Genomic DNA, 23,620 nt, shown 5'->3' on the forward strand with positions numbered 1-23,620 from the left:
GACGGGGGGGGGGAAGGATGAAGATGAGGGATATGCAGTGGTGAGTTGTAGGTTGATGGCGTGGACGTTTGGGTTGGCGACTGGCGACTGGCGACTGGCGAGAGGGCCGGGCTGCGGTGGAGCCACGCCAATAGGGGGGGATTGTTACTAAGTATACGCTGTCACTGTCTGTATAGTTAGTATCGAAGTGGTACGCTGAACAGGATGTGGCCGATGGAAATTGGCCCTTAATATCAAGACAAATTAATGGATTAGGTCACTATACGTAACTATCCATCCTTTATCTGTCTACCTAGAGATTTTTAGTTTCTACAGCACTAACCACGCCTCGCTGCAGGCAGGCATGTAGCTACTAGTCTCCTTTTCTTTTTCTTTTTCTTTTTTTTTTTTTTTTATGGTTTCCTCCCCCGTCGGCCCGGACGGAGTATTCCATAATTCCCCCCCCTCCTCCCCAGAATCCCTCTCCCCCCAGGTGTTCACACCACACCACCAGACCCTGGGGAATTGGATGCAGCACTTCCATACTTAGATCTGTCAGGAAATGCACCCTCCCTGTACGACATACAGTCCCCGGTGGATTCCTGTAGATGATGGTCCCCCCCCCCCCCCCCTTCATGTCTCACACGAGGCCCGAATCTCATGCATAGGTACATGACCTCGGAGTTCTGCGGACCAGGAATGATCCGCTTTGACACCCCCTGCCACGGCCACGACCACCGTCCATCGTCGCGACGCGAGCTGTGCCGCGCGATTCCGCGCAGACGCCGACCGAGTAAAGTTTACCTACCTACTCGCGTCTTGCGCGGTGTGATTGCATCGTCAATCAATTGAACCTGATCCTGCACAGCTTGCCCACCGCCCCCCGCTCAATACGGCCCTTCTTCACCCCTCAGCTGATTGCTTGATCGGATAAAGGTCCGGATAGTAGATCACTGATCGGCCCTCCCTTGCATATCTACATATATAATGATCGCTTTGAGGTTTCTTTTGTACCAGCCCTCTCATTGATCAAATCTGCAAAATCTGTGTTTTAGGATAATTAATTAGCTGGCCGCGATCGATAGATGTAAGGATACTAGTAGTAATCCTTATATCACAAGGAATACCCATGCTGCAAAACAATCTCTCCGCGGGAGGGCTCGAGACTGTCTTATCAAGACTTCACGCTAGCAGATAGCATATAGTATATATAATCTATGTACTACTCTTGTAAATATATCTAGTTATAAGAAAAATCTAGATAGAAAGCTAGTAATAATATTTTAAGCAATACAGCCCATACCTTGACTTCGCGATAGATATATCTTTCTCGCACTATCTCATAAGCACCCCTTATAAGTAATCAAGTATAATTATTTTTCCTATATTATATGTTAATTGTCTTTAAATCCCCGGTTATCTCAAGATAATGTAAAACATCAACCTAGGGGAGTTGTTGTCACTGAGGCAAAAGTCGAACATTACCCGCAGTTACCTGCGGACCCCTAGAATCCCATATATGATATACTCAAGTACACCCGGGAGGAGCCTAGGAGGTGGGCTTCACCCTTGTAGTAACTTGAAGTATGCATATCCCGCGGATATCATCCCTTACACAGTCTTCTTATTAATGATTATTTAAAGAGCTAAGAATAAGAGTAGAAGATGAAAAAAAAGAATATATATATATAAATATACTACTTTTAATTAGTTATAATAATTTATTTTATTACTACAATATCCTGTATTCCTGTTTATTATAAGTTAGATTTAATTTAATTACAGTTATATATATACTTAATTTCAACAATTTTTGTATTTATATCTATATAATTGTACAAGGCGCGCTCGCGCGCCCCCTAAAGCCTTGTCGTATCTCAATTCTCAATCGCGACTGAGATCACCCTTTCTAGGAAATCCATACACCCCAGCGCACATAGGTTGGGCGTCCACACCGGCGGTCAAAATTGTCTCAGTCTCTTGCATTGATTCCTAGGAGTTGTCTCTCGATGATGACCACCTGTCCGCCTTTTTTGTGTGTCTGTGTCTCTGTGTGTGTGTGTGTGTGCGGACGGCTCTGGATGCACAGTGCGGCAGATATCTCCGCAAGTGGGCCGCAACAGCGAACAGACACCGTGTACTCCGTACTGTCCTCGAGTAGATCACCATCCGTGCGAAATACGGCAGAGATGGGCGAGCTGGCGATCACGCGACTTCGATCATCTCGGCTACTGAACGAACGCATTCGAAATTAGCAGAGGCAGCAGGGATAGTGACTTGTTTCTGGTAGAGCCAATGAAGGCCATCTGGTCCATAGCCTCCCCCTCGCGGAAGGAGCAAGGGACGGACAAGGCCTGGTCTGGCCCTTTTATAGAAGGCGCCAGACGGTGTGCCAGGCTGCCAGCAAGGCAGCCCTTGATCCCGAGGACAAAGACGAGGGCGATATCTGTAAGGAATCTGGAAGCACAGGTTCTCGAGCTTCGAACTTCGAAGAAGATCTATCTAACTCACAGTCGTACATCCGGCAATATTGTTGCGGACCACGTGGGGGACATTCCCCGGAAACATTTTTCAGGGGCGCATCACATCCCAGTGGGCTATTTTGGGTCATTGAATTCCTCGTCCCATCGGCTGCGCATCCGCAAGGAGAGGGTTTCCCTGTGATCTGTAGTCGCGCGGCAAAGGGGCTTCACGGTCCTCGCTGGAACACGAACACTACCAAGACACAACACACTTGGCCACTGCCCAGCGCGAAATTCGAGGGCTGGCTGGCCCAGGGTCCGTCAAGCTATGACCCATGTGGAACATGACATGGAACAAACGCCACTCCGAGCAATTCTGCGAAAATCGCCCGTGGGATTGTCGGGATCCGAGCTCCCAGCAACGATGGAAGAAGGTGCGAGAATATGAGTACTTCAAGCGCGAGACACGATCGCGCCTTTCGCTCGCTGGAAGGGTTTTCGTTAAGACAAGGCACGCCCTGAATATCTTTATCGATCTCCCATCTCGACCGGCGATGGCAAGGCCCAGGGCTGGGGTAGCGCTGTTGAGTGTGCCGAGGACAACTGCGGCACTGTTGGCGCTCACAGTAAGAGTCTATTATCAGAGTGCGTCAAGAGTGTTTGCCAAGGGTGACGGTGGCAAGACCTGGACGGTCACCGAGTACTCTTTCTCTTCCTAAGAAAGGGCATGATAAGGGATAGTATTTACTCTGGGAGGCTCGCTGGAGTTGAGCTACGCTCCCTCGTGTATTATATTGTATACTAGCACTCAATTCGTATCTGTATCTATGTTACTATGCATCACGTTCATTCCTCGCTGGAAATATAGAACAGTTCCTGGTAAATGTGATCGGAAGTATAAGTAGACCTGTGGAGGCCCCCTATAGCCGAGTGGTCCTGCATGTCCCAGGAATAGATACCTAACAACTAACAACAATAGGCGGAACGTGGCAAAGGGCCAAACGCGAGCAGAAGGACGTCTTGCTCGGGCTGCAGTCCGGGTATGGGTATGCCTCATACTGTAAGAGTCCGAGTAGTGTAGCAAGAGCGTGGGGTTGATTTCGACAGATATCCAGCAGTTCTTTGTACTGGACGCATCGATACGCAGTCACGTGGTCGTAAAACGAAGGGACCGGGGATTGATTGGTCGGCAGGACATCATCGATACCAATCCGTCAGTCAGTCAGCACGACGTCCACTCGATTGATACGTTCAACTCTCCTGTTGTTAAGAGAATGCGCCGACCAAGATGAGGTTTCGAACCCAAATAGCCAACGCGTCAACATTCGCGAGTACGTACCCATCAAACCATCCCCATTGCCGTCGCGCCGACAAGTTCTGGCGTTTAGACAGACACGTCCATGCTGCCATGCATCCAGCTTCACTGCGGAAAGCCATATCAAAAAGCACCTCCGCTAACAAACTCACCTTTTACAACAGAGCTAACAGCCTCCCTCTCATCCCTGGGCAAAACCTGCTGGATGCGACTCGAGGAAGGCTTCATTCGATTCACCATCATCCCCGACCAAGGTACACAAGTATGGGCCCAGTTGCCCGTAGTATGTATTCCCCCCAACATCAATCACACCCCTACATCACAAAGACAAACTAACCACCCCCCTCAGGACGCCATCTTCGAGGAATCAACCTACATCCTCGAATCCAACACCGGATACATCAACCTAGAAGTATCCGTCGACGTGCTCCACCGGGCCCTCCGCTCCGCCGTCGCAGCAAAACTCTCGCACATCCGCCTGACCAAAAAAGGTAACCTGCCTCTCCTGGCATTGACCATCCGCACGACATCGTGGTCGAATGCGCCCAACGCGCTGGGCCTTCCTCCCGACACATCCACCACCACCACCACCACCACCACCACCCCAACAACAGCAACAAACCCCCCGACACCAACAACCCAGCCCGCCCCCCGGCCCCCGCGAACGCGAAACGGTAATCACGCAAGAAATCCCCGTGAAAGTGCTCCACGAATCAGCCGTCGAAGGCCTCCACCAGCCGCGCTGCCGGGACCCTGACGTGCACATCATGCTCCCCAGCCTGCTCCAGCTCAAGAGCATCTCGGAGCGATACACGAAACTAGCCACGGAATCCAAGACCATGGCGGCGGGAGCCACCACATCCACGTCGACCTCCGCGTCGGGTCCGAAACTCGAGATATCGGCGAACATGCACGGGTCGCTGAAGTTGGCCATCGTCGGCGATGCCTTCTCCATTTCTACCGTGTGGAGCGATCTGCTGAATCCGAGCCTCGATCATACCGGGCTGGATCAGGAGGCCGTGGAGCGGTTGCCCAGTGAGAGGATGAGGGGGGTGGCGGCGGATGATGAGAAGGGTTGGGCGAAGGTCAGGGTGGATGGGAAGGATTGGAGTAAGGTGTTGAGTGTGGGGAGGTTGAATCCCAGGGTTATTGCTTGTGGGTTTTTTTCTTTCTTTCTTTCTTTCTTTTTGTTCTGTTATTGGGGTTAGGGCTGTATTAACTAACGGCTTTCCTGACAGCTTTCATCCACGAGACCGCGCTGGTACTCTACGTTTTCCTGCCGGGGAGCTGGAACGACGAGGAGTCTTGTTTGACGGTGAGTTTTCCACAGACATTGAAGGAAGCACATGTGGCAGGGCTAATGATGGTCCACGGCAGTATTATATCAACTCTTACTCAATTTAATGGCGATGATTGTCATGACCGGTTAATGAATCTTTTAAGAAGCGTACCCCGGATGTAAAGCATCTACTGGGGGATGATAGTATGTATGTACTTGAGCTAGAGATCTAGGAGGCACCGTGTAACGACGCTACCGTCGTCAACAAAGAATAATAGTTACTATATAGTGAAGCGTATACTGGTGGGGAATCTACTCTGATAATGAATACTAGAAATGGTGATCAGGTTTGAAAGAATCACACCAGGACATCAATGGCAAGTGTGGACAGCTCAAGCAAGGTATTAAATTAATAGTTCATGAGCACAAAATAGTACACTTGTTCTCTCCGAGGCATGCATCCATGTCCTCGGCAACAATCGACGTCATCTCCATGGTTCACATAAGGGGAGTGACAAAGGAAAAGAAAAGGCAAAAGAAAAGGGAGATGGGGGAAATATGTAACATATACACACGGGTAAGATACAGGGGTAAGAAGGGGTAGGGGTTATGCAAAGAAACGCCCGAAAGGCTTGAATCCGTCTTGCTCTCGGAGAAGACAGCATGCAGATCTTTGGAGCAGGCTCGCCATGGGTTGGGTGGGTTCTAACCAGACAAAAGCCAGGACGCGCTTCATGTGCCAATCAATGCAAACAGACAACGAGGTTCGGAGGGAGATTCGTTAGACATTACCAGAATAGGAAAGTTTAGTAAATTAACAGAAATTATCAACGCCAGCCACGGGGACTACACGGAGCAGAGCAGGCAGAGCAAGAGCCGCTCATTTGGCCATGACATCCACGTAGCGCCCCTTCTTCTTGGGCTTGGCGGAGGGACCTTTGCGCGCCTGGGGCGCTCCGAGCAGGTCGTCGATTGAGCTGGCGTTGCTCAAAGATGTTGCAGGCCGAGGGGGCGCTGCCAAACTACTTGGCGGCGTGGGAACGGCAGCACCGGTGGAAACAGACCGCTGGATAGAGGGAGGGGGAGGTGGGAGCCCCAGCGAGGACGGTCCTGGGCTGCCGGGGGGTGGGGGAACCCCTGTGGTAGACGGCGGCCGACTGCTGGGACCCGACAGCATCGGGGATGCGCTCGCCGGAGGAGGCGGTGCTGCACTACTGCCGCTGGCGGTTCGGCTGGGAGGCGCCGAGCCTCGGGGCGGCGGCGGTGTGGCGCGAGCTGCAGTGGCCGAGTTGGGATCCTTCTTATTGACCCATTTCTTCAGATCGGTGTCGTAGTAGAAAGAACTCTGCTCGCCAAGTTTGGCTCGAATGGGTTTGTTGGCAGTGGCAGGCATTTCACCCTCCTTCTTGGGACCACCAAACCACCCTCCGAACCATCCCTTCTTAGCAGGTCCCGGCCGTTGAGCTACAAGATCATTGTTAGTAACATATCAGTGTCAGGGGCTGTTTCAGGTACTCACCATCGGCTTCAGCAGCCTTTCTGAAGGCTTCGTCTGCTTCACGATCCTTGCGAGCCCTTTCGGCTTTCTGCACGGCAGCGGCCCGGGCCGCTAGATCATCATCGTCATCGTCATCCATAAACGACTTCTTGACTGGCTTTTCCTCGCTCGGTTCTTCTGGCATTGTCGCCACAGGCTCTTCACCTTCTCCAGAGGGAGGCTCGTAGCCACCACCCCCAACCGGGGGCATGTAGCCAGCTCCGTCTGAAAAGTCTCCTGTTGCCGAAGCCGGGCTGAAAGGCTGACCAAAGGAGCCGTATCCATGGGGCTGGTACGGAGATCCGCCGCCGAAAGACTCTTGAACCGGAGCAGGTGAGACTTCGGCATGGGGCTGAGGAGCCAGGTCTTCCTTGACAGGGGCAAGGGACACGTAAGACGTCTGGGGTGGGGTTGACTGGAAGCCAACAGCAGGGGGAGAGTTGTAGAGCATCCCTCCTTGGTACATGTTGTCAACTGGCGTTGACGGCTCCTGGGATCCTCGTCGCTGTCCAAAACCGGTCCCGAAAGACGTAGATCTCTGCGAGTCAAGGGATGACCTTCCGCGGAACTGCTCAGGCGAAGAGGTTGGAGCGTACTGATTGTTGGGCTGATAACGTGATGGGCCGCTGGCATAGTTCGGTTGTGCGGAGTACGGCGCGTAAATGTCGGACATTGACGGCGAGCGACTCACGCTTGGAGTACCGGCAATCTTTGCAAACGGGCCAATATCGCCATCTCCAGCCTTCGCCGAACCACTGGATGCGGCTTCGTTATCTTCCCCGGCAACGAAACTGTTGAACTTCGCCCACATTGAGCCAGAAACCTTCTCCATGCTCGGCTTAGATATCCACGACGACCCGCCTTCACTGGCTGTTTGCCGCAGGCGCGCCGAAAGCTCATCCACTCCGTAATACAGGTGCTGGTGGTGGAAGCTCGATGGCTTCGTAGTTGCCTTCAGTGTAGCCGCGATCGCATCGCAATACTGCAGGGCTTCTGTTTTGCGGCCACGATCTGCGAGAGACCAAGCATAAACCAACTTGAACGCCAGAAGGTGGGGCAGCGTAGGTTTAGGGGAGGTTGAGAGAACCGAGGTGGCGTATTCGTATGCTTCAGTGAGCAAGATGGAATCTTCGTCCTGCAAAGCAGCAGGAGACGAACGCTGATGATCAACACCAAGGAGGACGACGTTCGCCTGCAAATCATCGACACCACCGAATACAGCAGCCCGTGAAACGATGAAGCAGATGTGCGCAGCTTCAACCCGGCCGTAGGATGACAAGAGCCGGCCCAATGCCAATAGCGCCTGATAATCTTCGGCACTGCGGTTGCTCAGTACCAGCCCTAGGGTATCTCTCCAGCTGTTGAGTCCATCGAGGGCATTCTTGGAAGGCCCTTGCCCATTCACCTTGCTAACCATCTGCAAACCAGCTCTAGCGGAAGGAGGCACGAGCTCATCAATACTTTCTTCCACGTTTCCTGCAAAGATCTCATAGAGAGCTGCAAGCGATTCGGTGTTGCCCGAGGTAGACCTCACCTCGCGTCTCACGAACTCCTGGACTACCTGCTTCCAAACAGATTTGTCCATTGTAGAAGCGATTGTCATGGCATGTCCCCATAGACGATTGTCAACTGCACTCCAGACGGCCTTTTCACGCTCGCCCACGAGAAGACTGTTACGAATGCTCTCTACCGCTTGAGGATTAACAGCATCGGGTTGAGATGGGGCGTCCATGGGCTGAGTGCTCAAGGATGGGAAGTCACTGCCATATGTTTGCTCAGAATCACTGTTCTGCAGGTGGGGGAATATGATCTGGCGCAAGGACTTCACAACATCGGGTGATCCTTCCAGTACGCCATCATGCTCGACCAAAACTCGAACGATCTTCCACAGCAGGACCTTTTCATCGTGTCTCTTATGGGAGTCTTCATGTAGCTGAGCACTCGCCGGTATGCCCTCGTTCTCAAGCGCAGCTATTTTGCTAGAAAGCCAAGCGAGCAAGTCCTTCTTCTTGGACTTGGACTTGAGAGGGCCCGGGTGTCGCGCAATGGTTTCCGGGGTGGGGATCCAGTCACTGACCTGGTGAATTTTGATCTCACCAGGGCTCGACTTGATCTTCGGGGCGGGTTGACCAGCAGAGTACCGCGGGATATGCTTCGGGAAGCAGGAGAGGATTGAACCACCGAATCCAAACTGAACAATCGGAGCCCCTTTCCAGCGCTCAAGAGGATCGAATTGCTGATCATCGGTGGGAGGAATAAAGTCAAGGGACTGAGAAGCGACTCGATTGTGCGCAGACACCGGAGCTGGTGCGTAGGGGTTGACAGCCTTGGTGGGCGACCCTGACCCGTGAACCGAGGCAGGTCGCTGGAGTGGATCAACCGACGGCACAGACAGCCTTGGGCCTAACGTTTGCTGACCCGGAGATTGTGTCATCGACCTGCGAGGAGGGACAAATGGGGAATCATCGACCGGTGGAGCGGGCGCCGGTGGAGCACTGTCTATGGGAGCAACACGTTTGGAAAACTCGTCAACATAATCGGAAGGCGCGTATGGGTTTCTCGGGGGCGATGCCAGCGGCTGGGTCTCCTGGTACATCATGACATCACCGTTAGCAGCTCCGGAATCGATCGCGACTTCGGGTGCCACGGCAGGCCGGTTAACGGCAGGCCCAGTCTGTTGTACGGAAGGTTGCTGCTCAAAGCTTTCCTGGGGTCGATAAGAAACCTTCTCGTGGTAGGCCAGCGGGCTCGATGTGCGGGGCTGAAACGGAAGTGCGGCTCCCTGAATCGGCGGGATTGACGGTTGAGAAGCATAGCGATTGCGAGGAGGTGCCGGTGCAGCAGCCGGGGGAGGTGCCGGGGAGTATCTAGGCGACGCCGGAGGCTTCGTCCCGGCCTGCAAAGTCGGGGGCTTGGGCGAATATCTCGAAGTGCTAGCGCTAGGAATAGATGGACCGCTTGGGATGTTGGGGGCTGCCAAGCTGGCATACGGATCTAGCCTCTCTGGCTGCTGCATCTGAGGCTGGGCATAAGAATCGACAGCCGGCTGAGGAGCAGGAGGGATGCTGGCATATTGGTTTGCCGGTGGCGGAGGCGCATGGGCAGTCACAGGCGGTACAGCATGGGTATTCACAGGCGGTACTGCATGGGGACCAGGTGTATACCGCCCCGAACTCACCGGCCGAGACTGCGCCCGAGGAGGTGGCAAAGGAAGCTCTTCATAAAAGTTCTTAGGAGCGGGCACTGCCGAAGCCGACGCTGTACCCATCGGGGGTGTTGGCATGGTTGACGAAGTCGGCGGAGGTACTGGAAAGCTATTGCTCCGAGGGGGGGGTGGCATACTGCCAGGCTGTGCAATCACTGGCTTATGACTGACAACAGGGCGCCGTGGCCGAGCAAGGTCGTCTGGCAGGTCATAAGGTGACCTGTAGCCCTCCTTGGCTCGCTCAGCAAAGCTTTCTGCTTTGTTGGCACCGGCGCTTGGTGGAGGCTGTCGGTTGAAATAGTCTGCAGTAGCGGCGGTGTTGGCGGGAGGTACAGCACCTGGCAAAGGCACACCGTGAAGTAGATCCGAGGTGGACGGCTGGTGTGGCGTGTAAGCTGAAGCTGGTGCCTTGGGTTGGGCAAAGCTCTGCGAAGCACCGAAGGGACTGCCCAAACTCGGGGGAACAGCATTGGCAGCCACCGCAGTGACATTGGGAAGACCTGATTCCTGAGGTTTTGCTGACTCCTGACCAACCTCCTCCTCCTCCTCCAAAAGCAAATCATCGTCGTCATCGTCGAGTTCCGCCTGCCAGCGAGCAGCGAGATCGTCTTCAGGGGCAGCAAGATCCGCCGATTCCTCGGCGAGCTCAGCTTGCCAGCGGGCGGCCAAATCCTCGTCCGAAGAAACCTTCTTGACATTGCTTTCCGATGATGCTGCGGCCAAGACACTGTCGAATTCTTGTGCAGCAGGATCCGCATCACTCATGGGGGAGTCCAGCGAAACGCCGAGGGAGTCCATGACTTGAGATGTGCTCTTGCGCGTGATATGCAACGATAGTTGATGGTCCTCTGGGACCTCTTGAGGCGCGAAGTCCTGAACCGCTTTGAAGAATCCGTCTTCTTCGTCCTCATCGCCGGCAAAGAAGTTATCTATCGAGCTGTCTTGCGCTTCCGCCGGCTTGGCCGGTGACTCGGGCGTATCATCTAGGAAAGGAACGTTTTCATCATCGCCGGCGAAGAAGTTATCTATCGAACTGTCTTGCGTTTCCGCCGGCTTGGCCGGCGAGTCGGGCATATCACCCAGCAACGGAATGCCTTCCTCAAATCGAGAATCAGCCGGTTCCGGGGACATCCAAATCGGCTTGGTCTGGGTCTTCAGCTGGTCGAAGAATTCGTCCTGCTCGGTATCCTCATTGGCAGGGCTTCCCCAGATGTCATGACTACTTTGGATCTCGCCATTGGCATCTGCGAGGTTCCCTCCGGCACGATCACTGGGTCGTGGTGTAGTACTACGCTCGTCCGCGAAGAAAGCCTGCGCATCGCCGTTTTCAGCTGGGATAGTCTCCTCTTCTTCCTGGTGGTGAACAGGCTGCGCCTCCGTTATTTGATCCTCCGTGTCATCCAGAAGAATATCCTGATCGTCATTCCCTTGTTCCTGTGCCACCTGTGGTTCTTCCACGTCCGGGAAACCCTGATCGGCCATCTCTGGTATCGCCTGGGTATCATGCGAAGGGCTTGCTTCGAGTACTTCGTTGTGGTTCCAGCCTTGATCGGCGGTCGGCGCGAAATGGGCATCGGTCGTATCGGGCGCAGCTGCTTCTGGCCAGTCTGCAGGAGAGTCATCGTCTGCGAAAAAGACGCTATCGATTGTCACATCGTGTGGAGTCTCCATGGGGGAGTCCAGAGGAATGGTGGTGGCCTCTATCGCGGTATCGATTTCCAAGACATTCGGACCAGTTGGGACGGGGCTTGGGATGGGGCTTGGGATGGGGCTTTCACTTGCGCGCTCATGATCGTCTGACCTGAGGGCCGGATTCCACACGGCGGCCACGTCATGATGTGCCATGCTTGCTGTACGTTGGATCGCTCCACTAGGAGGCAGGCGTCAGTCCAGGGAGGGGGGTGGGTGGGCTTATCGGACACGTTTCCAAATGCACTCACCCTGGGGACCGAGAGGCAAACCGCTAATGTCGGAGGTGCTGATTTACTGAGGCATGAAACAAACAGTATACAAGGAGCTGGAGTCAACAATGAAACATTACAAGAAAGAAGAGAACTGTAAAATCATGACTGCATCTCCGGGGACTGGCAGGGGGGGGGGGGGGACCTCGAAGCCGACCAGGTGCTGCTGGACCTGAGCTGCTTGGATGCGAGGGAGTTTCTTGGAGATGGGCTGCGGACAGGCAGGCGGAGTGGCTGCTGGCTAATGGGCGTTCAGTCTCTGGGACGCGCCCGTCATCCGGGGCGGAAGATGGTTGGCCCGCGCGGAAGTGCCACCTAACCTGTAGGTCACGTGCCCAGGGACTGGCCGACCCATGCCGAGCTGCAGGATGGAAGGCCCATGCAGTAATGATCCCAGTCGATCCCAGCCAAGCTTACGGGGGTTGTATGCGATCGATATCTATCTATCTAGCTAGTATCCGTGCCAGATGGTGAACAGTCCTCCAGTTCCCCAGTCCCCGGGGGAGTCCGAACTCCAGATCAGCAGCCCCTGAATCATACTTGTAGGATAACTATGATATAGATGGTGTTTCACGGCAGGGCCTCGATGACATCGCTGTTTCATGCTCGGAAAGATGGAAACAGAAAGGGTGCGCCACAGCCGCGCTGCGTGTGGCTCCCCCCGGCACCCATCATGTGATCGGCCCTTCCTCCGCCTGCCATCACAGCCGCTTTAGGCCACCACGATTACAATTCACAATCGCTCGCATTGTTGAAGCGGGTATCTGGTGTTGACTCGACTCCAAGGGGATGCGCAACGGGTTGACTATCCACTAACTAGCTTATTTTGTCCTACCTTATCGTCTCCAAGGGTCTCCGGGTTGCGCGCCATCAACCCGACCGACTGCATACACCCCCCCCCGAATCCAACAATAGCGATGGTGCCGATGGGACACCCTAGTTACCACTCGGCGTGATATGACCTTTCCATTGTCGACCCAGGAGCTTTCAACTAGCTCCTTGCCCACGAAATACCACTTCTGATTACCTTCCGATCTTCTTCGTCATGCCTTCGTCATCCGACTACCTCCACCCCCACGGTCGTGCCAGCATCGCAGGCGATTCTGGCTCCGACGATGATCTCGACTTGGAGGAGCTGGATCCGAGCACCACCCAGCTGTACGGGTCCCCTCGCCACTCCCGCGAAGAACCGAGTCGACAAAGGAGTCGTGGTCCCGGCATAGCTTTGAGGAATCTGCGTGTAGGGGTTGGGAACCGAGTATGGAGACGAAACGCTTCAGGAACACAAAGACCGGAGGACATGGATGGCCTGCTCGAGAATCGCGAGGAAGACGGACTGCGCAGATCGCATGCGAGCTCCCGCAACTATACCGATGATGATGCTCCCCTCCTGAACGAACGCAGGCGTAGCTCTGCTCGCTCGTTAGATGTCGAGCGGGCGTCGCATAGGGGTTCTCGGCTCAGGATCCCTGGGATCAAGGCCGCGAGCTTGTTCTTCGGCGGCTCTAATCGGGCTCTCGCGGATGGAGCCGAGCGCAACGAAACGAAACCGCCGCGCGATGTCCTCGTCGGCCAGACACAACGAACCAAATACCCCCCGAATGTGGTGTCGAACGCGAAATACACCCCGTGGAGCTTCCTGCCCCGCACCCTCTATAACGAGTTCTCCTTCTTCTTCAACATATACTTCCTCCTCGTCGCGCTTTCGCAGATCATCCCGGTCCTTCGAATAGGCTACATGTCCTCCTATATTGCGCCTTTAGCTTTCGTCGTTAGTATTTCGCTGGGAAAAGAGGCATTGGACGATATCGGGCGTCGCCGAAGAGATGCAGAGGCCAACGCGGAAGAATTTACTGTTCTGAACTTCGATAGGACAACTGGGGTGTTGGAGGTCACCAAGAAGTCTCGGGATCTAAGGGTTGGTGATGTCTTGAAGGTCCGCAAGAACCAGCGGCTGCCTGCAGATGTCGTGATCCTGAAGAGCGTCTCCAATGACTCGGCTGCTCGTCAAAGTTCTTTGGCCGAGCGACCCGCAGAAATCACGCAGGAGCAAGCATTATTGTCACCGGCGGAGCCTAGCTCGAGCGCTGCGGCTAATGACACCGATGTCTCTTCGGCAAGCGATACGTTCATTCGCACCGATCAACTTGACGGTGAAACCGACTGGAAGCTACGTTTGCCCTCCCAGTTGTCCCAAAGCCTAGCTTTCGGTGACTTGCCGAGGTTGAAAGTCACTGCAAGTGCGCCGGATAGACGCGTTAACGAATTCATCGGTACCATCGAACTTGGACCGCCGTCGGGGTTTTATGACCCTCATGTCGACAAAAGGGATAACGGGGGTGCCCACGAGAACCACGACTTGCAAGCCAATTCCGCTCCGCTAACCATTGACAACACGGCATGGGCCAACACGGTCCTTGCCTCGAATACCATCACATACGCGACCATCATCTACACAGGCTCTCAGACGCGGGCTGCCCTTTCGACCTCACCGTCCCGGTCGAAGGTGGGCTTGCTGGAGTATGAAATCAACAACCTGACGAAGATCCTCTGCATTCTGACCCTGGCCCTGTCCATCGTGCTGGTTGCTCTGGAAGGGTTCCAGCCGACGAATGACAAGGTGTGGTACGTTGCAATCATGATCTACCTAATTCTTTTCTCGACCATCATTCCTATGAGTCTGCGCGTCAACCTGGACATGGCGAAATCCGTGTACGGCCGGTTCATCGAAAGAGACAAGGATATCCCAGGCACCGTTGTGCGAACCAGCACTATCCCCGAAGACCTTGGCAGGATCGAGTACCTTCTTTCCGACAAGACAGGAACTTTGACCCAAAACGGTGAGTTGCGTCTTTTGCAGCCGGCTGTTTTTGTCTCCTACTAACGTCAGCAGAAATGGAGCTCAAGAAGATCCACGTTGGAACTGTCTCATACGCCAATGACGCTATGGAGGAAGTGGCGTCATACGTCCGCCAAAGCTTTGCCGGTGACTCCCTGACCACTCCTTCGACCGTTTTTGGAACGCAAGCAGGAGTCGGGGCAGCTCCGCGTACACGAAGAGAGATCGGCTCGCGTGTCAGAGATGTTGTCCTGGCCCTTGCTCTCTGTCACAACGTCACCCCTACCTTCGACGAGGAAGACGGCGTCAAAGTTACCAATTACCAGGCTTCGTCGCCCGACGAAATCGCGATCGTTCGATACACGGAAGAGGTTGGACTAAAGGTAGTCTACCGTGATCGACAGTCCATAGTCCTCGAATCTGCCCACACCGGTAAAGTCGTCGTTCGAGTCCGCATCTTGGACATCTTCCCCTTCACCTCAGACAGCAAGCGGATGGGAATCATCGTACAGTTCGAGACGGACGAGGGCATTCTGGACTCTTCCAAGGATGACAGCGAGATATGGTTCTATCAGAAAGGAGCAGACACCGTCATGTCCACGATCGTTGCGGCAAACGATTGGCTCGACGAGGAAACCGCCAACATGGCTCGGGAGGGCCTGCGAACCCTGGTTGTCGGACGACGACGGCTCTCCACGCAGCAGTACGAGGAGTTCACCAACAGATACCGACAAGCCTCTCTCGCCCTCCAAGGGCGTGACGTCGGCATGGCCAAGGTAGTCGGCGAATACCTCGAGCGAGAGCTCGAGCTCCTCGGCGTGACCGGTGTCGAGGACCGTCTCCAACGAGACGTCAAGCCCTCCCTGGAACTCCTGCGCAACGCCGGCGTGAAGATCTGGATGTTAACTGGCGACAAGGTCGAGACAGCCCGCTGTGTAGCGATATCCGCCAAACTCGTCGCGCGCGGCCAGTACATCCACACCGTCGCCAAAGTCAAAGACAAATCCACCGCCCAAGAAACCCTGGACTTCCTGCGCAACAAAACCGACTGCTGCCTCCTCATCGACGGCGAGTCCCTCGCGCTCATGCTCTCTCAGTTCCGAACGGCCTTCATCTCCGTCGCGGTCCTCCTCCCCGCCGTGATCGCCTGTCGCTGCTCGCCCACCCAAAAGGCCGAAGTCGCCGACCTCATCCGCCACCACACCAAGAAGCGCGTCTGCTGCATCGGCGACGGCGGCAACGACGTCTCCATGATCCAAGCCGCGGACGTGGGCATCGGCATCGTCGGCAAGGAAGGCCGCCAGGCCTCCCTGGCCGCCGACTTCAGCATCACGCAATTCCACCACCTCACCAAGCTCCTCGTCTGGCACGGCCGCAACTCCTACAAACGCTCCGCCAAACTCGCCCAGTTCATCATGCACCGCGGCCTGATCATCTCCGCCTGCCAGACCATGTACAGCATCGCCTCCCACTTCGACCCCAAGGGCCTCTTCATCAACTGGCTCATGGTCGGCTATGCCACCCTCTACACCAACGCCCCCGTCTTCTCCCTCGTCTTCGACCGCGACGTCGACGAAGAGCTCGCCAACCTCTACCCGGAACTCTACAAGGAACTCAAATCCGGCCGCTCCCTCTCCTACCGCTCCTTCTTCACCTGGGTCCTCGTCTCCGTCTACCAAGGCGCCGTCATCCAGGGCCTCTCGCAGATCCTGCTCGACTCCATCTCCGGCCCCCGTCTCATCAGCGTCTCCTTCACCGCCCTCGTCATCAACGAGCTCCTCATGGTCGCCATCGCCATCACTACCTGGCACCCCATCATGATCTTCTGTCTCGTCGCTACCGCCCTCGTCTACGCCGCCAGCGTCCCCTTCCTGGGCTCCTACTTCGAGCTCCAGTACGTCATCACCGTCGACTGGCTCTGGCGCGTCTGCGCCGTCTGCGCCGTCTCTCTCGTCCCTATCTGGGCCGGCAAGCTCATCATGCGCTCCTGGAGTCCCCCTAGTTATAGGAAGGTTCGCGGTTGATCTATCCGCTTTGACCGGATCTGACCTGAACCGATCCGATCCGATCCGATCCGTATCCCTGTATCTTGTTCTCTATCTATCTACCTTACTGTCGTCTTATGTTTTCGAGCCATCCTACGTACCTTCCACCTACCTACCTACCTACCTACCTACCTACCTACCTACCTACCTACCTATCTACCTACACACCTACCAGCTAACGATCTATCTGGTACCGGTTGTATATCATCGAAATAGTCCCCATTGCTTTACCCCTTCTAGGCCTTTTGCTTCTTCGTTTGTTGAATGGGGGCATGGTGGGTAGGTGTGGTGTGCTATGGTGTGGTATATAGACTTTGTTTAGTTCAACTTAGCTTAGCGTGAATGGCATGGTTTATGCAATCGATCAAGGATGAAGAATTCAATGAATCAATCAATCAATCAATCAATTAATCAATCAATTAATCAATCAATTAATCAACCAATCAACCTGAGTAATCGCACTATGCTTCGGCACAGAATAAAGAAAAGCATTTACATCTACATCTATATCAAAAATGCAAACTACAAGTAGAGTGTAGAGTATACGAGCAATACTATTTATAACACAGGGTATAGAGTAGAAGTATAGACAGACATCAAAGCCACCTGTCTATCGACAGCACAGCACAGCACGTAGATAAACAAAGAGATCATGACAAGCGCATTAAAAGATGTATAAAGCGGGAATACCCCATTTCTTTCAGTTTTCTTCTTTTTTTTTGTCTTTTTTGTCTGTTGTTGTTGTTTGAATCATTCCTTACTTCATCATCCTATAATTTCTTTCATCAAACATTTACACCGTGATTTTCCATCGTCATAATGTTCACCAACACCAAGCAGTCTAATCGGTCTTCGGCGGAGGCGAAAACACCTTCTTGAAGCGGAAGTGAGCCAGATCGTTGATGACTTCGCCGGTGGTCTTGAGGTTCTCCTTGACGATGGCGGAGGTGGGGCGGGAGAAGAGCTCATCGATCTCCTCGAGGGACTTGTTCTTGGTCTCGGGCATGAAGATGATCTGGTAAATCCAGCCGAGGACAGCGATGCCGCCGTAGAAGCCGAGTGACAGGCCGATCCGGGTCATGGAGTTCATCATGCGGGTGAAGTTGTAGGTGACGATGAAGGAGCACAGGAACAGGTTGGCGTCCGCGGTCGTCATACCGTAACTACGCAGGTAGGTGGGGAAGACTTCGGAGGGAACGACCCAGGTCAGGCACGCGTAGGAGCCGAAGAAGGCCTGGTACATGATGATACCGGTCAGGTAGACACCCTGGGCGGCCATCGGGTGGGTCTCGTAGTTGATTTGGAAGCCGATGCCGACCAGGACCAGACCGATGAAGAAACCCGGGAGCATCGCGTTGGCCCAGTACCGCCGTCCGAATCGCTCCATGTACATCACCGCCGGGATAGTGCCGACCAGCAACGAACCACCACCGACCAAGGACATAAAGACACTGTCACGGGCCGAGAAGCCGATGTTCTCCATGAGCGTGCTCATGTAGTACATGATGGAGTTGATACCGGTGAACTGGCCGAGGAAGATCATGATGTTGGCGTAAACCATGGCACGGCGAGCGCGGGGCACGGTGAAGAAGTCCATCCAGGCGTATTTCTTGGTCCGGGCTTGTTCTTCGTTCTCAGCAGAGACCGCCTGGCGCATGCCGAGGAACTCGTCCTTGGCCTCGTAGGAATCGAAGCCGCGGATGCGCTTCCAGACGCCGTACGCCTCCACGGGCCGGTCCTTGTGCATGAGGTAACGGGGGCTCTCAGGCAGGAAGAGCATGCCCACGAAGAGGATGGTGGAGAAGACCAGGGAAGATCCAAGAATGTAGCGCCAGTTGCCCTCGACGTCGAGGAAAATAGCGGCCACGGCATAACCCAGGACTTCACCGAGCGCAATGTTCAGCTGGTACAAGGAGACCAAGTTACCACGCATCTTGCCAGGGACTGGGGTGGGTCAGCCATCGTGGACGAAGTCGGTGGAGAGGCAAGGACATGAAGCAAGGAATACATACCACACTCGGCTACATAGACAGGGACGGTACCTCCCTCCAGACCGACACCGATACCGAGGATGAAACGACCGGCGAAGATCATGCCAAAGTTGATGGCGCCGGCTTCCAAGCCCGCCCCGATGGTGTATAGAACGCAAGCGAGGATGATAGCCATGCGACGGCCCAGGTACTCGTTGGAGGGGGAGAGAATTAGGGCACCAGCCACGGCACCCAGAGGCATACCGGCATCCACCAGACTACTTTGGTTGTCGGACAGGCTCAAGGCCTCGGGCAGGTACAGGTTGGCACCACTAATGAGGGACTGGTCCAGACCCGAGAGGAGACCACCCATGGAGGCGAAGGCAACCAGGACGTAGGTGTAGAGGGAGGGGTTGGAGAAACCCCCGAAGCGGGAGGGCTTCATCTCCCGCAGCTGCACCTCGAGCTGCTGGAGCTCGGCGTCCATGGCAGCCTCGTTGAACTCCTCGACGGCCTTGGGATCCTTTGTGACATCGTCCATCTCGAAGGCGGTGCCCTCCTTGTGGTCATCATGGTGGGTGTCCAGATCATGCATGGCACCCATGGTGGGATGACCGGCGGATTGATTAAAGATTATGTATGTATGAGACGAGAGGAAATATAAATATGTACGGGGGAGAGGGGGAGGACTACCGCAGATCTCTGGACGGGCTGTCACAACCACGAGGAGGAGGAGGAGGAGAGGCGGAGGTGGGGAGAGAGAAGGGGGAAAAGAGAGACATCTTCTTTTTTTCCGGGGGGAGGACGCCAGGCTTTAAAGGGCGCATGCTCCCTCCACTCCTCCAGATCGGCCATCGTCACCGTCATGGGTTGACATCCCCGGCTGGTGCAGCTGGTCATGGATGCCGAAGCGCAGGTAGGTCAACCATGACTGGGGGAGGCCAAAGGGACGGGGGAGTGGGCCCGTGGGGACAGTACGAGCGAGAGAGAGAGAGAGGAGAGTAGGTGCCCAACAGGCCAACAAAGGGCCAGGAAGAATGCAGGAAAGGCGAGGAGGAAGAATGGCGGCGTCGCGAAGATCCCCAGAAACAGCAACCCGTTCCTTCCCCGTGGGCAATCGGTTAGGTAAGCCGACGCCGGCCAATCCCGAAAGCGGGACAATGTCGGCGACTCTCCGGGCCTTTGAGGCCGTGTGACTGGCCCGAACGCCCGCCTCTTCTGAACTTCTGACGGGTCGGTCGGCCCGTCAAGTGCAGCCCAGCCAAATAATTCCCCGTGACTTGCACTTGCGCCAATTGTTCTCCCGCCCCTCTTTTGGGGCCCCGTGACTGGGTATAATTTTCCCCCAATCTCCCCATCCGCTGGTTCACTCCCGAATTCCCCAATCCCCCCAGACTTGTCGCCCTCCTCCTCCCCACCCGGCGCCCTCATTCGCTCCCCTGCCGGTCCTTTGAGTTCCAGCCAGGTTCAGCCAGCTCTCGTCGGCCACTCAGCCTTCGGGCCTGAGACATGGCGTCCCGACCGACCACAGTCTCCAGGGCTCAAGTCCTCGTCGTCTGAGTCTCCCGAGTCTGTTCCCCACTTCCCCCGGCTGATGTTGGGAGTCGGGACTGTCGACCCAGGGAAGAACGTTTATGCCCCCCTTTCGTGTCCGGGATAAACGAAAGGGAGATGGAGAGAAAGATGTGTGTGTGTGTGTGTGTGTGCGTGCGTTGGATGGATGGGTGTGAAAAGGACCTGATTATATTATTATCTTCTCGGCTGGCTTCTTCCCGACCCGAACGAGCAGATCGGGATATTAGATACACGGCATCCCATGTTCCTTCTTCCCCCCCCCCTCCCCCTTCGGCCTTCACAGCCTTCCCTCACCAGGTCCGATGAGAGTTTTTCTTCCGGGGGTGGAACATGCAGGATGGAAACAAACAAACCACGGAAACCACTAACCACCAACCACTATCCCGATAGTTACTCCCCTCCCCTTAGTTCCTATTCATACATTCACCCGCCCCGACCACCACACAAGACAAGGCACTAACCAGCAGTCCCCATCTTGCTTGCAGGCCCTGCAGCCACTAGACCCTTCTCGTTCGTTCCCCTTCCACTCTTCCAACTTTCAAGCTTCGACGGTCTTTCCCGGGTCTTCTCCCCCCCCCCCCATCCCCACGTAATCGGTTGGTAAATTAGGCTAAACTCCCTTTCCCCCCCCGTCCCGTCCATTATCGTCGACCCGGCAGGATGCCTACCGGTTTTCGTGCGCTAGGATCCGCTACGTAGGGCGAACCCGGCCGACTGCCCGGATTCTGCCCGGGACTGGGAGACCGGCCCCCATGGAGACGCGCGCGGAGTCGCTCTTGAGCCGACGCCGCACGCTCTAGTCCTGGACTCCCACTGCCGCCAGCCGGTCCCGAGATGGTCTGATACGACCCGAGTCGCTGGCTAGGCAGCGGCCGTCCGCCGGCCGGATGCGCCGGGGGTGCGGGCGAGTGACTGTGAGGGGAAGGGATCGGGCCCGATGGTGCGCTCGCCGTGGCCGCCAGGGGAGCGCCCCCCATACCGCCGCCGGGCGCCAGTCGGCCTCGTCGCAGGCTGGCTGTCTGGGAGGTCGGGGGCGTCGCAGAACCCGAGTCTCCCCACAAATCGCCTAGACCGCCACCGCGGCCATACGACGACGCCGCTGCGGGCGCGCCACCGCCGCCGCCGCCGGCCTGGATCTGAGTCGTCGCGATGACCCGGGAGGGCGCGGGCGCGGGGGCTTTCGGGTCAGGTGGAAGCCAGCCCGGGTATGGCCGTCCCTTCTCAGTGTAGTAGGCGCGCAGCACGCTGGAGATGTGCGAGCAGTCTTCGTGGTCCGGGTCGTCCGCCTCGTCGCCTAGGTTGATCGCGCGACGCAGCCGAGTGCCCAGGTTGGAGATGGCGGAGGAGGAGGTGAAGGAAGAGAACATGGTGCGTGGGTGTGGGTGTGGGTGTAGGTTCTGGTGAATGTTGTGGTCACGGATTGGAGCGCAGCGTGGGACAATGGCAGGAAAAGGAGGTGAGCGCTATGGTGGGGTATCGAAGCGTTCAGGACAGATGATGCGGGAAGCGCGCAGGCACGCTCGTATCCGGGGCGTCCGGAGTCAGAGAGCAAGACTGGATGGGATAGACTGTGTAGATGAGATTGGACACAGTATCTCGAGCGAGCCAGCCAGCAAGAGTGACGGTGAGGGAGGTTTGGAGCACCCCTTGGGGGAGTTTGGCATTGATTGATTGAGTTGAGCTCACGGGTTGGCGGTCCACTCGGTGTTTCATCCCGCCTGGCACGTGAGCCCGGTCATCGCTGGTCTGCCTCAGTCATCTACGATGGCCAACTGGCGGGACTTCCACCACCACCTCATTCTCTATCCTCTGTACTATACCCAACACGAATCCAATCTCAGCAACAGCCACAAACAGTAGATTAACTATATGCAATGACTGGGTATGAATGCCCAACGACAGCAATTCAACCAAATATCTCGAAACCAGATAACGCCATACAGTACAAAGGAAACAAACATAACAACAACAACAACAATGACAAGGACAATGGAAATAACAACACCCCTTTTGTTTTTTTATGTCCAATGCGCACCTGTCCTGCATCTCCACTTCAAGCCAGGACACTCTCCTTGCCCGGACCCTCGGTCTCATACTCGATCTCGACCCGGGGACCCTTCTTCCTAGGCTTGACCTGAGGAGCAGGGCGCTTGCGCTTGAAGCCAGGCTTCGGCTTCTTGACCTCCTCATCATCACTGTGGTGGCTGTCATCCTCCTCCTCCTCATCATCCTCACTGTCCTCCTCCTCGTCACTCTCCTCACTATACTCATCACTCGAGTCACCCGACCCAGCACCGAGCCAGTCCTCAATATCCTCCAGATCCTCCTCATCCTCATCGAGATCACTAACATACTCGACCTGGCCGACTCCCTCCTCCTCATCCTCCTCCTCCAAGTCACTGATCTCCTCGCCATCATCCAGATCCTCATCGCGCTCTCCCTCCCCAGACCTCTCCAGCCCGCGGAGCACCTTCTTCCAGATGCCCTCCTCGACATTCAACGGCCGATCTCCATACGCCCCGCTCCTCAACCGCTCAATCAGCTCCCTCTCAATCGCCCGCTCAATCTTCGCCGCCGACTCCGCCTTCCTCTCTCTCGTCTCCTCCCTCCGTCGAATCTTCGGCGCCAGCTTCGGCACCACCGTCTCTCCCAGCCTCTCATCCTCCTTCGCCAGCTTCCTCATCCGGATCCCCACCTGCGTCAGCCGCGTCAGCCGCTGCTTGCACTTATGCACCAGGAACTTCGGCCAGTAGATCAGGCGCTCGTCGAGCTGCTCCAGCGCCTTCGCGTAGTTCGACGACAATCGTATCCGCTCCCACCACTTGCTGGGCATGTGCGCCCGCTCCACCGTCTTCATGTACAGGTACATGGCGCCCGTCTCGGGGTCCGACCGGATCGTCGCATACCGGGAGTTGGCCAACGGACAGGATTGCCGGTTGCACAGACCGCTGACGTTGTATTCGTTTCGGCAGAAGTTTTGGCCCTTGGTGGTTCTGTTTTTTTTTAAAAAAAAACAGTGTAAATCAGCATTGCTCTCTAAAAGAAAGTAAAAAGTTGGTTTCCTTTTGGGTTGTGATTGAAATTGAGTGGGCTTTGAGTTGGTTGCTCAAGTTGGGATGGATGGAACCCGGATATGATTTTTTTTTTTTCTTCTTCAAAACTTACTTCAGCTTATAAGCGCAAAACTGCTGATTGATCACCTGCCAAACAATCTCATCGGACGACATCTTGACGGAGTTTCCGCGCGGGACAGAATATCTACCGCAACGGTGCGGGGGGGGGGTTTGTTTCGGTGGTTTGGAGGGATGGGGAGGAGGAGGGAAAGGAAAGGCTCTGTTCCTGCCTGGTTCGCAGCCGACAAGCCAAGCCGTGATTTTCTGCCGCAAAAAAAAAAAAAAAGTTGCCGCAGTGATCGGTCACGTGGCGGGTTCCGCGGCCTTATCGATAAGGGTG

General features: G+C 55.4%; 6 protein-coding genes across 6 annotated transcripts; 2 read left to right on the plus strand and 4 right to left on the minus strand.

Moving 5' to 3' along the window:
• Positions 1–3,672: 3,672 nt before the first annotated feature.
• BO70DRAFT_431700 (checkpoint protein HUS1 family protein) lies at positions 3,673–5,341 on the plus strand. The gene is made up of 6 exons (XM_025548262.1): positions 3,673–3,772; positions 3,921–4,039; positions 4,106–4,430; positions 4,474–4,911; positions 4,995–5,071; positions 5,134–5,341. Exons 1-6 carry the CDS (start codon positions 3,730–3,732, stop codon positions 5,158–5,160), a joined length of 1,029 nt encoding a protein of 342 aa, XP_025396422.1. The 5' UTR covers positions 3,673–3,729; the 3' UTR covers positions 5,161–5,341.
• A 106-nt stretch (positions 5,342–5,447) lies between these two features.
• Positions 5,448–11,791, minus strand: sec16 (COPII coat assembly protein SEC16). Its single transcript, XM_025548263.1, has 2 exons — positions 6,555–11,791; positions 5,448–6,499 (listed from the first exon to the last, which is right to left on the minus strand). The coding sequence occupies exons 1-2, from the start codon at positions 11,620–11,622 to the stop codon at positions 5,916–5,918; spliced, it is 5,652 nt and encodes a 1,883-aa protein (XP_025396423.1). The 5' UTR covers positions 11,623–11,791; the 3' UTR covers positions 5,448–5,915.
• A 696-nt stretch (positions 11,792–12,487) lies between these two features.
• BO70DRAFT_342256 (aminophospholipid-translocating P4-type ATPase NEO1) lies at positions 12,488–16,601 on the plus strand (the record flags this gene model as incomplete). Its single annotated transcript, XM_025541373.1, has 2 exons — positions 12,488–14,578; positions 14,629–16,601. The coding sequence occupies exons 1-2, from the start codon at positions 12,784–12,786 to the stop codon at positions 16,599–16,601; spliced, it is 3,768 nt and encodes a 1,255-aa protein (XP_025396424.1). The 5' UTR covers positions 12,488–12,783.
• An 862-nt stretch (positions 16,602–17,463) lies between these two features.
• On the minus strand, positions 17,464–19,196 carry BO70DRAFT_297919 (putative MFS sugar transporter; the record flags this gene model as incomplete). The annotated part of the gene is made up of 2 exons (XM_025539585.1): positions 17,464–18,566; positions 18,635–19,196. 2 exons carry the CDS (start codon positions 19,194–19,196, stop codon positions 17,464–17,466), a joined length of 1,665 nt encoding a protein of 554 aa, XP_025396425.1.
• Positions 19,197–20,771: 1,575 nt separating this feature from the next.
• On the minus strand, positions 20,772–21,830 carry BO70DRAFT_364853 (uncharacterized protein). The gene has a single exon (XM_025543916.1). The coding sequence runs from the start codon at positions 21,532–21,534 to the stop codon at positions 20,809–20,811; it is 726 nt and encodes a 241-aa protein (XP_025396426.1). The 5' UTR covers positions 21,535–21,830; the 3' UTR covers positions 20,772–20,808.
• Positions 21,831–22,005: 175 nt separating this feature from the next.
• Positions 22,006–23,470, minus strand: BO70DRAFT_320580 (ribosome biosynthesis protein MAK16). Its single transcript, XM_025540482.1, has 2 exons — positions 23,333–23,470; positions 22,006–23,160 (listed from the first exon to the last, which is right to left on the minus strand). The coding sequence occupies exons 1-2, from the start codon at positions 23,392–23,394 to the stop codon at positions 22,221–22,223; spliced, it is 1,002 nt and encodes a 333-aa protein (XP_025396427.1). The 5' UTR covers positions 23,395–23,470; the 3' UTR covers positions 22,006–22,220.
• Positions 23,471–23,620: the final 150 nt, after the last annotated feature.

The sequence above is a fragment of the Aspergillus heteromorphus genome (genome assembly GCF_003184545.1).
Source record: "Aspergillus heteromorphus CBS 117.55 chromosome Unknown BO70scaffold_26, whole genome shotgun sequence".
In the NCBI taxonomy this organism is placed as follows: Eukaryota; Fungi; Ascomycota; class Eurotiomycetes; order Eurotiales; family Aspergillaceae; genus Aspergillus; species Aspergillus heteromorphus.